At 43.6% G+C, this 14,518-nt stretch overlaps 4 protein-coding genes across 5 annotated transcripts in view; 2 read left to right on the forward strand and 2 right to left on the reverse strand.

The window, feature by feature from the left end:
* The window catches only part of LOC107222290, a 66,019-nt gene extending 56,230 nt beyond the window's left edge, over positions 1-9,789 (forward strand). The window contains exon 6 of the transcript XR_006902853.1: positions 9,779-9,789. The gene's annotated coding sequence lies outside the window, so the exon portion shown is untranslated. The remainder of the gene's footprint in view (positions 1-9,778) is intronic.
* LOC107222280 lies at positions 1,485-4,842 on the forward strand. Its single transcript, XM_015661570.2, has 3 exons — positions 1,485-1,721; positions 3,233-3,591; positions 3,769-4,842. The coding sequence occupies exons 1-3, from the start codon at positions 1,707-1,709 to the stop codon at positions 4,025-4,027; spliced, it is 633 nt and encodes a 210-aa protein (XP_015517056.1). The 5' UTR covers positions 1,485-1,706; the 3' UTR covers positions 4,028-4,842.
* On the reverse strand, positions 4,270-9,134 carry LOC107222313. Of its 2 annotated transcripts, none has more exons than XM_046731500.1 (7): positions 8,781-9,134; positions 8,052-8,242; positions 7,510-7,707; positions 7,105-7,428; positions 6,452-6,898; positions 5,081-5,235; positions 4,270-5,000 (listed from the first exon to the last, which is right to left on the reverse strand). In XM_046731500.1, exons 1-7 carry the CDS (start codon positions 8,956-8,958, stop codon positions 4,769-4,771), a joined length of 1,725 nt encoding a protein of 574 aa, XP_046587456.1. In that variant the 5' UTR covers positions 8,959-9,134; the 3' UTR covers positions 4,270-4,768. The 2 variants fall into 2 exon arrangements, with proteins under 2 accessions (XP_046587456.1, XP_015517101.1); XM_015661615.2 differs by having other exon boundaries at positions 8,013-8,242; positions 8,781-9,132.
* Positions 9,790-13,713: 3,924 nt separating the features above from the next.
* LOC107222297 (NADH dehydrogenase [ubiquinone] 1 beta subcomplex subunit 1) lies at positions 13,714-14,109 on the reverse strand. Its single transcript, XM_015661590.2, has one exon. It carries the CDS (start codon positions 13,965-13,967, stop codon positions 13,794-13,796), a length of 174 nt encoding a protein of 57 aa, XP_015517076.1. The 5' UTR covers positions 13,968-14,109; the 3' UTR covers positions 13,714-13,793.
* Positions 14,110-14,518: the final 409 nt, after the last annotated feature.

Genomic DNA, 14,518 nt, shown 5'->3' on the forward strand with positions numbered 1-14,518 from the left:
CTCAATTACACGGAAATGCCTCGAGAGGTGCGGTAATTGCACAGGAATTTCGATCATTCTTGAGTGAAAATAATCTGTATTCGATGTGTGGAAAAAAGGATGAATTACCAGCGAGTTATAAGCGTTTGATTCCATACGTCCTCGATATTACTGCAACGACTTCTTCTACGGCTGCCGAATTTTTGTTGCCCGTATCTTTTTCCAGATCTTTCGAATACCCGGCATTTTTCTCGTACGGGATGCTATATTAACTCTATTCGATGCTCTGCGGGAGAGTCTTGAAAGATGGTATCAACGATCACCGTGCGTATGTATGTACCGAGATAGATTCTTGCCCTGAAAAGGTCCGTTACGCGATGACAACGACGTTGACCTTTGCGCGTTGCTTGATGCACCGAGGACGATAAATAAGAGACGTCAAACGGAGAAAACCGATCGGGTGTTGTAGGTGTGGAAAAGTCAAGGAACGGCTCCCTCCTTCATTCGTAATTGGCAATTGTGTAGATACGCGGATAGTGCACGATGCGACATACTGCAAATCGCAAAGAAAAATTGAATAAAATTTGTAACACTGAAGAAGAAACCGAATTCCGGCCGATAATGAGAGGATCTGTGTAAATGGAGACCAAAGTTTCTATTTCAGGATATATTATTATGTATTGCGTCGACAAATATTGAACATATGTAACCTTATATTGGAAGGGTTCACCAGTGTGGCATAATTCGAAATACTTCACTCAGGCTACAAACGATGAAACTGTAATATTTACACAACACTCTAAATCTCGACAGCTGCAGATGGAGGAGGAGGAGGAGGAGATCCTTCACGGATTCGTGCGGGCGGTCTACATCGCACACGCATTTATCTTCAACTCTTGCCTTTTCTTTTTCTTCTTCTAAGGAATTCTCTCGCCTTAACATCACCGTTGAAAGACGGTCTTTCTGGCGGTGAACTTCTATTACTCAAAGTTTGCTTCCCTAAAATCCTCAGATGGACCAACTCGGGGAATAAACGCTGCGGGGCAAATTTCGCATTTACGAGTTTGAAACAAATAACAAGACTGACGTTAATTAGAATAATTACAACCACATATCACGTAATCGAAACTGATGTCCAAAATATGATGATAATAATAATAATCGTTGACCGTAAAGGGATCAAGGAAGGGATGTGATAGCGCTGAAGAGAAAGGGGACTTCTGAAGTACCTACATTCGAGCATTGAAACCGAGGTTTCTTTCCCAATCTGGATGAGGCTGCGAAGAGCCGTGAATTGACCGATTTTGGTTTTGAGTAAAGAAAAAAAAAAAATCTCGGGACAGGTGGAGAAAGAGAAGGAAGAAATTCATTGAGACCTTTCGCAAGGTGCGTTTGTGAGACTGTACTATATGGGTACATCTCTAAAGCAAAACTTGGGAAGGGGAAGGGACTTATACCGTGGACAGTGGACACCTATATAAGACTCAATAATCGCGGACCGTGTCGTCTTCATCTCGCTTTCAACTCGCGGATCGTCCAAACGGCGCCCGTTTCGGACTATGAGTTTGCAATCGGGTAGTTTGCAACATTTTTGATAAGTCTGGAACATCAGTGCTTGGCGGTGAAATTCTTGATATTGATTAATCCGATCTAAAACTGAATCGGTGGCATACGATTCGATTTCTGATACTCAAAAACGGAATATCGCAGCTCTCAGGATCCCAAGGATGAATCTTCACGCGGTACGTTAACTTTGTAAGGATGCAATATTAATGATCAGAATGAAATAATTCATCTTTAAAAATATAGTAGCTTAGCTGAATATCTGGGAAAAAATTTAACAATCCTTCTCCGAAATCAATATGGCTGCTTTTGACGCGCTTCAAGTTGAATTTTTGTTCTAAAACCATTACTAGCAAACGTCATGTATCGAGCAGCATTAGACATCGAACTAGATAATGGCGAGAACAGCTTAGCAATTACTTTGTCTGCGAGTTAAGCGTTTGAACTGTGTATTCAGCTTGCGTAATTGCCTCTCACGTAGCCCCCGTAATTCGCACTCCTAAGGGGCGAAAAAATTTATGATGCAAATGGTCTTAAACTCGTCAATGCCTACTTTCTAATCTCCTTGTGCGATTATTTTGACGCATAGTTACGTGAGGTCGGAAAAAACTGTGTCGCTTCAGGTGTTAATTAAAAATGAAACCAATAATATACTTGTTATATGTATACCTACTCGTAAGAGTCCAATGTTGAAATTTTTAACGAGGTACGTAAGTTAGAAATACACAGGGAAATCGAAGTCCTACAAGTCGTGAATGCGAAATGTAAGATTCCAAGCGAATCGGGTGTAGCATCCTTCATTGCGGATGATAGTACAAACCATTGTCCTTTCGGTCGGACACGTGCGTCGCAAAGATACTTGATCATGCAGGCTTGGTATGCTCTTACTTGACACTGCAGGATCTCATACGACACGAGATTGCCAGCTTCTGATTACGTAACTTGGAAGGTAACTAACATATTGTCCCACCGTACGTGTAACATTCGTATAATACACACCGGCGGAGGTAGAGGCCTTTCATTTTCCATAGATAAGACAGTTTGCCAATGCGTTGAATAAGACGAGCACCTGCATACTTCGGGTCGATTCAATACCTGAACTCGCGAACTCCGCGGTTATAACTCGTTGATGAAATCAATTCTCCCACATCTCGTATGTACCACCGCTGTTCCAAGCAACAGCCGCATGTATAATGCTCCAATGCTGGATTGTGAAACCATGGATCGGCGCTACAAACATCATCAAAGACCGAGAAGGCCGCGTGTTCGTAATATAACTTCTACACCTGCTAGAGGATCAATGAATTACCGATAACGGAATGTGATCCTTCATCGACGCTTTTAAAGTGGACCCCCCAGCTGGACGTTCGAAAATAATGTCAGAACTAACACGCTCTTTTCATCACCGTCCCCGTGTCGACGCGGATAATGATGAACAGCGTTATTCACATCGCGTTGAAATTATTCATAAATCGTCATTCGACGAGTTGCCAAATCGCGGAAAGACCATCGGGTGCTAACACCTTTTTAAAATACAGTGAATCTTGCACGCCCCCGCCTCCTCGCCCCGGGGCACGCGCGTAGGCGAAGAAGCAAAATTCACTACACCAATTAGGCACCTTTGCAAGAAGGCGAGAAATTTCGTACGAAATAAATTAGAAAATTTTTCTTCCATTACTGGTCAATTAAGGCTGCATCGCCGATCGCCCGGCTCTTTCTACTTGTCGGTTGTCTCCTCTTGAACACGGGGTTACTGTCGACGGCCGAAAAGCTCTCGCCGAATGTTCACGCACCGCTTTTCGCCCAAGGGGCTGGTGGATTTAAATTGGAGCCACCGCGCGAGGGTCCCGTAAAAACGTACGCCGAAATACTGAAGCAAACAAATCGGCCGAACTTGGGAGACGGCGAGTACTCGTTCAGCTTCGAAACCGCTGACGGAGTCCAGCGTGAGGAAGTCGGAAAGCTTAAGAAAGTCGGCGACGAACTCGTCACCGTAGTTCAGGGCCGCTACTCGTACTCCAGCCCCGAAGGCCTCGCGATTGACGTCAGGTGAGTGATTCGATTTCTGCAAATCGTCCGAACAGCTTCTTCACCCTGCAATTTCAAAATATTCCAAGCATTGCTGCATGTATATCGATAGAAATTCACACAATACACATTTTCTACACTATATTCCATTCTTTTTCCTACTTTTACTCACCCACAATTTACGCACTTGCATTTCAGGTACACCGCGGACGAGAACGGAGCCAGGTCGAGTTTCACGTTTGGAACGGACCCGGGGCGATGGAAACAGTCGTCGGCGCTTCCCGGGTTAACGGGGTCGGTACGATCGGCGCTTGGGGACAAGGGAAAGTCGGCGGATAGAGAATACCTGCCGCCAACTTCACCTAAGGTTCAGACCAAGGATTACTTGCCACCACCAAGTACTCCGGCTCCGGCGGCTAAAGCTAGCAACGAGTACCTGCCGCCGTCAACCCGGTGATTTCCTCACAGAGTCTACATTCGACACTTTAAAGTACAAAGGGGACTATTATCGGAGCTGTAACGTCGTCTCTACTATCATTTTTGAAAGATATCAGCAATATGATTTCCTATTGGAACGTTTAACCTTCTTTTTCTACTGCAATGTATCATTTCTGTAAATACATACTTACAATATTTAAAAAAATAAGGAAGAAAATAACCTTATTTAATACGGATTACTAGCAGTGACTGAAACGACAATTATCAATCGGTGTCATCACTCAATTTATTGATAACGCAGGTTTTTAGATTATACACAAACAATTACTAAGATAACACATCAGTGGATAATTATACTATAGATTCAATAGAAACATTTCTCATAGTCTTAACATTATTGTTGTAAGTTCCGTATTAACCACCGATTTTTATACCTATTTCTTTGTTACATTACGTAAACTCATCACGGGCATTCATAATTTTAAGACACCTTTCCACAAAGTACGTTTACCTAAAAACGTGTTATAAACTATATTTACACTATTGCGGTTAATTAAGGTGACACGGGGTAAAATTTGTACAGATAAAAATATGTTGCAGCTGTTTCGGAGTAGTTAATTCGAGAAATACCGTTAATATAAACGCAAGTTGAATATGGAACACCTTACACGGATATAATACAAGGACATATGTATACGCTGGGAAAGGTCTTTAACACTCGTTTCGCTCGCTCAAACCTGAGGAATGGAAACAGCGTCGATTACGTTCCCCGGTATGTTGTGTAACCGAAGGGACTCATCAAGAGAGGCACGTGGTAGTGTTCGGTGGGGTTTTTGACATCGAAAACGATCTCGATGAAAGGATACATGGTCTCGATTCTCCGTAGTGTAAAGTACTTGTCGACGTCGAAGTGAAGCTTGTAACGGCCAGCTGTGAAGCTGTACTTCGAAATATCTACGAGGTCGGCGCACCGACCGTCCACCGACGTGTTGCTGCGAAAACGAAAGTAACATTGAAGTAATGCGATAAGACTGCACAGCGATATCGTATTTCAACTTAATTTCTGCCTCACCTCTCATTCACAAACGTCCAGCGGCCGTCCATCAATTTGTAGAGACTGATCTGCAGCCCGCCGACCGGTAGGCCCTTGCTGGTGTCCAATACGTGGGTTGATATACATGGTTTTTTAGTTTGCACCAACGGAGTCACAGGCTTCAATATGATGTGCTGGAATAGTTAGCACATTTCTGATACTGCAGATTACAATCGCAGTGCTAAATTTATACGCCAATACCGAGATTCGAAGTGATAATGATGAATAACATCGACAAAGAGTGATTATTTGATTATTACGAGTACAACCTGGTCACAAACTGCTTCATCCGCACCCTGATTTTTTTCGCTCATGATTGTGCGGTTTAATGTTAGAACGACCTTTCAATCGACTCGCACGAATGATCAACCCGCCGCTACTGTATCTCGGCTCGGTATTCAACGCCCCGGAATGTCAGAATCGTCGAGACTCGGTCATAGGTCGGTAATCATTACGTTATCTAGCTCTTCATGACGACAAAGGTCATTACCCCCGTGTATGAACGCATATCGCGATAAGGTTGATAGTAACATTACGTGTTGTACGGCTGGCTGTACGGCGATCAACGATTATCGCTGTTTATTCCCAGATACCAGGGACCGGGAGCCATTTCGGAATTCTTTAATTCTTGATATTGAATTTCCCGGTAAGACAGACATAAAATATTTTCAGGGTCAACACGTAGAAAGAATCATTCTATGGTAACTTCTGATTTCACAAGGAGAGTATAGAGGCTTAATGTCGCGAATTGGGTTATCCTTGCACGCGGTGAAAGGTAAAGATCCCCGATTTAACGAGGTTTTTGATTTTCAATCCAACGGGCTTTGGTTGCTGAGATATAGCGATTTGAAAGTTTTGGATTTTCGGGCGGGTGGCGCTTAGAGTACGTGGAGTAGGGCGGTTCAGAAAACGGCCTTTTTTGCAGATTTCATTATTTTCAGAGATTCTTGCACTTTTTCACTAAAAAATAACTCATGCACCGCACGGACTGAGCTGAAAAAAATTTTTACTACTGCCTCAACAACGTAGAAATTTCGAAAAAGGTTATTTTCGGGAATTTCAAAATTGAGATATCATTAAATCCTTTGGTGGCTTTGTTTTGTATGACGAAACAAAAGTTCACCCCGTGCAAGAACAATCCGATTCGCGACATTAAGCCTCTATTATACTCTCCTTGTCAGTGTAACTTGTTAGCTTTTCAAGGAGGCCAGAGTTCGGAATTCGTAATAGAAATCCGTTGGAACATATGATGATCTTTTTATTTTTATTTACGGCAAATCAACGTCATTCCAAACCAAATAAAATCCCCAACTTGACGGAGGAACGGAGAAATCTAAGAAAGTAACTCACCTTCTTAGGACCGGTCTGAGTGCCGCCTGATACGGAACACGTTGGGGGCGTGGATGGAGCGGAATTTTGCTGATGTTGCCCGATTTTATTCTGCTCGACAGGCTCCGGCACTCGTTTTTTTTTATCGCCAACAACGACGGCCGAAGCTTGCCCTTTGGCAGTGCTTATTACATAGCGAGATCCGGCAGCGTAGGACGTCGCTGCTGAAGTGTCCAGAATCACAGTCTTGCCACCGGGAGTGAGCGTCACTGTCTTCTTCGACAGTGGCACCGCCGTCCCACTGGTAATAGACGCTGCAGATTCGGAGATTGTCAGCCCAGTTGATGGTTTTGTCACACACTCTTTGCGGACATGCAAAGTTGGAGGCGAAGTAGTAGGCGAATTATGCACATATCCAATGTCCGGGTGCTCTGATTCGTCGCTTTCAACGTCACTCCATTCGCCAGCCTGTTCAATTAAGGGACGACCGCAATGGCCGCGGGTTTATTACGAATTATGGATAATCCAACTAGTTCAGAGAATATAAGTTACTGATTGGGGGCTTAACTAGCAACAGTGTTTGACGAAATTCAATAATTGAAAAAGTATTTCGTAACGGGATTCTGCTGGGTTTTGAAAAAACAACGTAATCAGTATATGAATAATTCTCTCACCAGTGAAGATTTAGAGCTCGAAATGTTTCCGATTGGATCATTATTTGGGTTTTCAGTGTCGTGATCGTTCTCTTTGCTCTGATCATGGACGTAGTGCGTTGGATCATTGTTTACTGTCAAAGATTCTACAGTCATATCATCGCCGTCACCATTGTTTCTATTAGATCGAGCCGAAACGACGCGGGATTCAACCTCCTCGGCACATGGATCTGCCGACTCAACGACCATTTCCAACTCTACATTAATCGGATCTCCGTTCTCGTCCAGGAACTCGCCGTGCACGTGAGCCATGGCCTCTGCAAGGGCGTCAGGGCGGCTGTTCTCCTGTGAATCAGGTAATCGGATGGTTAGGAATTTAAAATGGCGAAATACTCTTGAATTCCGTACACTTAGGATAAGACTCACTTCTACTTCCATTTTCATTTTCTTAGGTACCGATTGGTTCTCGTTTTCCTCCGCTTCCTCGTGCTCCACTTCCGTGTCCATGTTCTTTGGGTCGAGTTCGGTCATTTCCAGGTCATCGTCGAGCCGTTCGATGACATACTCTATATCCTCATCATCGTCCTCTGTTGTTGCTTCCTCTATCTTAAAATTCCTGCCATGCTGTCAACGGACATATCAAATGGTAGTAAGATGTTAATTAATTCTGACAATTGCTGTTACAGCATCTGAAGAACATCTTCAAAGTCAATGCCCAATCCTGAGCTACCAAATGAAATTGAAATTACTTAACATGTGGCAATTGAGTAAAACATTTCTGCACGTGTTGAAAAAAAGTAACTACATCCTTCTTCGATCTTCACGATCTTGCCACATACATGCAACCGATCGCTTTTACAAAAGTAGCTGATAGTCAAGAATCCTGACAGAAGAGTTCTTATCTCGTGCTTAAGGTGGGTCTCGTATACCTCGTAAACCTGGCGAGACAGTTTTTTTTGGAGCCGAACCTTGGCTGTAGAGTTTTTCACTTTTGCAGTCTCATCTTTAGCCATTGCTTCTTTCTGGTGCACCATAGCACCCCTCTGATGTTTCATGGTACAAGTATGCTTCAGCAGCGATAGACGATGGGCATGAAGATTCTTTTTGCAATATGTGCAATATGCCCGGGTGGGTTGATCTGGTACAGCCGTCAACCACCCTAAAGAATCAAAGAAAAACAAACTTACAGGTACCAGTAACATTCATAGTGAGGATACATCTGACATATTGAACGAGCTTTTTCAATTAGTGGATAATGAAATTTCATCTGAATTAGTTTATTTACATTTTCGTTAAAAAAAAGTACTGATAACCAGTCTTCAAAGTGTAGAAAAAGGAAATGCTGAGAAAAGAAAAATATTTCATTTTATGTCTCTCTCATCTATTGTTAGTCCACAGAGGTCTGATTAAGAACTCTAAAAAATCGTAACAAAAAACCAAAAGGGCATCGTTTGTACTGTTATAGTTTCGAGTCTGTGCGCCGGATATCCTTGCTGCGCTGTGGATCATTTGAAATGGATGAAAAATGGAATGAAAATATATGTATCCGTTTCCTATTTGCTCAATCATAATAGATCCAGCGAATTTTCGAACACAGCCAATGCAGGCTTGGGCAAGAGGGGGCTAGACGATGTAACTAGAATATGATGTATCTACAAGGAGTACACAGCGATTTGCGACGTGAGGATTGTTCGTACCTTTGAAGTCGGGCATCTGTTCCCATGCTTTTCTGTATCGTTGCGTGTAGACGCGAGTCTTGGCGTGACTGATTTTACCCGTCGGTGTGAGCTGCAGATGCAGTATTTCCTCTCTTTTCGGCGATCCCGATTTTTCGCTCTTGACGATTCGGCTGAGTTCGAAACTGCCCCGATTCATTCTTTGCAAAATACCCAAAATCGTAAAACGAAATAACTAAAAACTCTGGTTAGGTTGAGACGCGATAGTACACCGTCGTCGCCTAGTCCCGGACCCAACTCCCTAGCACATCGCAATGGCGAACGGCGTACTCGCTGCAACGGCAATCTAATCGAAGGTCAACAAAATGGCCGATCAAAGTATCAAGCGGGTTCGCGCGTAGCGTCGCCACGCGGCAAATTGCCGCGCAACTCCACTAAACCAGCGAGGTGCCTGAAGCGAGCCGTCACAGCGCTGCCAACCCTAAAGATATTTCTTTAGATCTAAAAAAATTAGAATCCGTGCAAAGAAAAAAGAAAAATTGTTTTCTTATTAAGTAATATTGTCGTTTAGGTCGGAATGTGAAGCAAATCTGAAGTTCTCGGATAAAATTTCAAAAGTGATAACGAAATCTCTACAGATGGTCTGTGAAATCGAAACAATAGACTAAAAATCAACTAATCGTGAGGTTTCTGAAAAAATATGCACCAATTAGATAGCGACTGCAATTTTCGAACACACTTATTTGACATGTTGGTAGTTCTAAATATTTAAAAAATGAAAACACATTATATAAGTAAAAGTTCCTCAAATCTTTATACTTATAATTCAGATTGCAAGATATAAATCTGTCTATGTTATCTCGTTCGGTAATTATCATTATATATTTCTAGGAAAATTGCTCATACTATAAAGCGAAAAAATGAAATATAATACGTATTCCTGTATTTATTGAGTTCAATACCGTCAAAAATCACTTTTGAAAATAAGAAATATGAAGAATTACTGTTGCGCTATTAAGACATCGGAAGAAGTATTGTGGTGGCATTTAATTAAGAAATCTAAAGAATTGTTTTGGCGCCATTTAAAAAGATATTCGTCTGATAGGTTGGCAATGTTGCCCCACATTCGCGTTTTTCATGGCCCTGATTCAGTAGCGTCCTCAGACACGAAATAGATTTTCGGAACTAATTTTGTACGCACCCTGATGAGTAGTAAAATGCATGTCGGCAATCTGATAAACTTAATGTCTTGCAGGAAAGTTTAAGTTTGCAAAATCTGTTAATTATTTATTCCTGCTGCAGTGATATCATTTGTCAACGTTTGCGATTTGCTCAGTTTTTACCATTACAATGAAACTGCTATGGTAATTGTGCTCTGCATTATCCATTGCTTTCGTGATGCACAATCCGGCAGAGGATTAGTACGTTACCAACACGCATTTTATTACTTTTCAGGCACTTCGAAAATTAGTGCCATTTAAACATAGGGTTTTTCATCCGCCAGGATTTCGACCACCATATACATATACGTCTCGATGAAATGCTTCATGGACCGTATAAGTACAGGCGGATTTCAGTAAAATATGCACTCATTATTATGAATTGCATTCAAATGCAGGCGGTTTTACATTAACATCAACAAATTTTAGCGTGTAACGCGGAATGTATTACACATTCAATGATTTAGAAATGTTTATATTTTCTATCAAATTGTAGGTAGATATCTACAGGAAACTCGCGATACATTACAATTTTCTTCTTAGTCACTGAAACCTTTTTCTGCAATAATCGGTAATGAATTTCGCGTTAATTACGTTTCTTTTTTTTAATATATAGCACTATTGAAAGTATTCATACTTATAATATCCGCGATTTGTTACATTTTATGGCATACATGACCTATTTCCGCAGGGTGTCGAGTAAACACAGAGAATGAAAAGGGAAAGGAAATGAAGGGCTATCTGCTAAACGTTGCGTAATTGAAAACATATGTATTGCAAAAGAGGCAACAGGTCTACGAAGAGGAGAATTGGATGAAACAGACAATTGTAGACCATAGACCAACGGTCGAAGGATAATACGCGCCATAATATATAAGAGAGCGCACAAATAGTAAGAAGTGGCCTCCTACCCTGCACACGGCATGAATATCAGGAAATCCTTACCATCCCCTCACACACAGACAGCAGGCGTGCAGACACACTTAATCGCCATGTGCATGTGAAAGCAGGTACCGGCTCGCCGATGCACCGGCTGCAGAGGCACAGGCTGTCGGCAAAAAACGGCCTACAACCGACCGTTAGGACCATTCGAAACGGCCCTAACGGGGAGTCCTGCCCGATCCTCCCCCCCACCAAACCTGCTCGCTGGGTTCCAGTCCTCGCATTAATGCGGCGAAGAAACATTTCGAAGTTGATGCTGACGACGGTGGTGTGTTGAATCTGGGAGTCGTAGAACAACGGCGTGTGTTATGAAGTTATGCGATAACGAAGCGTCACTGTTCGGCTAACGAAACGTAATCCGTCGTCCCGAGCTCGACGATAAGCAGTGCACATAATCCCATCCAATTGCAGCTGAGTGTCGGAAATGCAACGGTGTACCTGAACAGGCGGGGAGGAGCAAGGCTCCGGAATTCCGAGGGAAAATCACGTTTTATTGTTAGTGGAAGTTGAAACAATGGGGCTTCACAGACTCGAGGCACATGCAGCAACTGGTGGATTTACAGTACCGCGAGTAAAGTGCAGTTGCGACGGCTAGCCGCAGAATTATCGGAATACACCCGGTTGGAATCAAGTTTGAATCTGAATCGAAATAATGGAATTGGTAACAGTCAGCTCGGAGAATGAGCGGGCGGAATCAGAGAGCCGGAAAATGTATCGGGTAGAAACGTTCATAATACCGAAAGGAAATAAGGTGTTTTACTCTACGAAGGAACTTGACTTGGAGTCTCACGACGACAAGGAGCAGCCGAACGATGTTGAGATGAAATTAAAGGAGCAGCAGTTGTCAGGGATCGACGAAAAGGGGCCGACGGCCAGCATTCCAGAAGCCCCGCAATCAAGGAATCCCAAAGACGGCTCGGAATTTGATCTTCAATACTCTCGGGAAAATCTTGTGGGGTTCAATTCATCCGAAAACGGTGTGAGGATGGGCGATGAGGAAGCAGTCGCGTATCTCGAGGAATCCCTTTGCTGTGGCGGCGGTAATCCTCATTCGGTGGAGGGACCGGAACGAGCCGCGAACGACTTCAAAGTGTCCGACGAAGGCGAGTTTGACCCGTTTCTCGGAATGAAATGTCTCGATTTTACCGAGGAAGAGCCGAGGAACATTGAGCGCTCTCGGTCTTACGACTTCCTGCCGTCCCAGCGGTCCGGTTCGGATCTTAAGTCGATAAAGGAGTCGAACTGCGAGACGACGCAGCCGGGATACGGAAGCTGTGAGGAGCTTTGCCACCACGGAAACAGGAATGGATGCACTGTGGTGGCGCAAAGTCCGAATAAGGTCAGCGAGGTCATCTTCAAGGAGAACTGGATGAAGAGGCTTGAACTGCTGCGACGGCGGGTGTCGCTCATCAGGGAAAAGGAAGTCATACTTCAGGAGCGCGAGCGGCTGCTGCTAAAAAAGGAAAAAGAGCTCAGGATCCTCGAACGGCTTATCAAGGAGAAAATACAGCGCGCAGATTTGTATCTGAAGCGGTGCACGGCCAGGACCTGCCACAGCCTCGATGAGGACGAACTGGACTCGAGACCCTCGCCGCCACCGTATCCTGACAGACGAAGGATTCCTGGAGAAAACGAGATGAACCCGGTCGCGGATAATCGCGAAATTGGCTCAAGGGCCTCGAGGCGTTCCAATCGGTCGAAAGGATCCAGCAGCAATTCCGCGCGTTCGGAACCCTCGGTGAGCATCGGACATCAAGAGATCAGCAGGAGTTTGGTCTCGACAATAAATGCCGGGTTCAACGGCAAACCAATCTCCGAGGTGGATCGCTGCCGGTCGAAGTGGAGCGCTTATGCCAGCTGGCGATGCCGCGCGAAGCCCAAGGTCTGTTACGAAGACCTGGATTCAACGCTCTCCGCCGACATCGGCGACTCCTCGTTTGCTATCACCTCGAAGAAATTGGACCCCCGTCTCGTCCGCAGACCGCAAGGATTTGCGAGATCCGCAAGCGAACGGGGGCCGAAGAGTCCGCGGCCCAGAAGCCTCGACCTGGATGCCGACCGGCTGGAGTTTGAGAGTGGAAAAGTGCTGCGGAAGATAAGCGAGAATATATCCGCCGTTGTACTGAGCCAGGGCACGAGATTCCAGGATTACGGATCGATCGATAGGATGCAAAAGCTGCCGGGCGATTCGACTACGGATGTCGCGGTGCTCAGGGTGGAAAATAAGGCTGATTGCGGCGGGCAGGATCAGATCAAGTCACGGACCAAAGAGAAGACCAGCTTCTGGAACGAGGAAGCGAGCGACTGGCTGCAGAAGAAGAGGCAGGCCTATAATTTAGCCAATAAGAGAATGGCGAACAGAGATTACGAGAACGATAAAGAGAACTTTGGGAAACCCCCGGCGAATAAAGAAAAGCCCGAGAAAATTCAGAAGCTGAAAAATGATAAGGGAAAAAAATTCACAATATTTCGCTAGCCGACATTCTCTGATTGCGTATAAATCATTTTCAGAGGGGTGTTGATGGAACGGTTATTAAACGTTACTTTAGAAAGCTTGTGCTGATCGTGCGATATGTGTTTCATTGACAGAAACACCCGAAATAAGATTTACAATTATGTTCATAAAAATATTGATAGAAATTCTCAATTTGTAAAAATTTGATATTCTATATACACAGAGGTGAAATAAAACTGTTAGATAAACTTCCTCTGTGATGAGAATCGTGTACCGATATTTCACTGCCAATCTTAACTAATTCAGGTCATTAGAAGTAAGAAAGAACTCATGAAAATATCATTTCATTATCTCCGCTCTTTCTCTTTATTATAATAAATCATCATGCTACGGTAACCAATATACTTATATTTCAATTCACGGCCATGACGGAGGTTCGCCAGGCGCAAGTGTTCTCCCGTAGAGCGCAGATTTATCTCTGAAGCGTGTCATTCTCAGGGATTCCTGACGGTCTATCCAGGAGCCAAAGGCATACCCAGTTAAGGGCACAACCATTAGTAGAAATTCACGGGTAAATCCTAAAATAGCCATTCTTGTTCTTTGTCTGTACTAATGTAGCTCCTCGCTGTTTAGTGCCGCCAGACGTTCTCTCTCCGCTATTTTCCACTTCCTGGTGTGATTCCAGTCCAAGAATATTGACGAAACTGCAATCGTTGGGAAGATGACGACAGCTGCGTAACGACTTATTAGTTTACGGATAGATATTTTACCAGGAGTTGCCATCAATCTGAAAAACATCATTAGCATAGGTTAGCATATTTTGTGGATCAGGTTAGTTTAGGTCAAGTCAAATTCTAATTTTTTTTCGTGTTATGTAACATCTCACAAGTATTAAATCAGTTGCAAAGAAAAGATTTAATCTAGTTTGTATAATTACACGGATCTTCCGCAGATTTTTATCGCCTATATAGCTGTGGAATAGCTTTCCGTAAGGTTGAAAATTGAATGGCAAAGTGTGGAAAAGAGTTTGGTTTAGGTTAACAGCCGACATCTAGGATTCATGAAGCAAACGGAAATGACCCTGTGTATAATATCGAGGGCTTATATAAATCTGAGTGGTGTTCTCTAAAGATTTTATCGGT

Source organism: Neodiprion lecontei, chromosome 2, assembly GCF_021901455.1.
Source record: "Neodiprion lecontei isolate iyNeoLeco1 chromosome 2, iyNeoLeco1.1, whole genome shotgun sequence".
Lineage (NCBI taxonomy): Eukaryota > Metazoa > Arthropoda > Insecta > Hymenoptera > Diprionidae > Neodiprion > Neodiprion lecontei.

What these genes read in the sequence shown, in the direction of transcription:
- LOC107222280 (XM_015661570.2), top strand. An exon ending in GGCCTCGCGATTGACGTCAG is followed by an intron (nt 3,592 to 3,768) that starts GTGAGTGATTCG and finishes CTTGCATTTCAG; the next exon opens with GTACACCGCGGACGAGAACG.
- LOC107222313 (XM_015661615.2), bottom strand. Translation starts at nt 8,958, where the DNA reads ATGAATCGGGGCAGTTTCGAACTCAGCCGAATCGTCAAGAGCGAAAAA. An exon ending in AAATGAAAATGGAAGTAGAA is followed by an intron (nt 7,429 to 7,509) that starts GTGAGTCTTATC and finishes CCTGATTCACAG; the next exon opens with GAGAACAGCCGCCCTGACGC. An exon ending in CGAGCTCTAAATCTTCACTG is followed by an intron (nt 6,899 to 7,104) that starts GTGAGAGAATTA and finishes TTAATTGAACAG; the next exon opens with GCTGGCGAATGGAGTGACGT.
- LOC107222297 (XM_015661590.2), bottom strand. Translation starts at nt 13,967, where the DNA reads ATGGCTATTTTAGGATTTACCCGTGAATTTCTACTAATGGTTGTGCCC.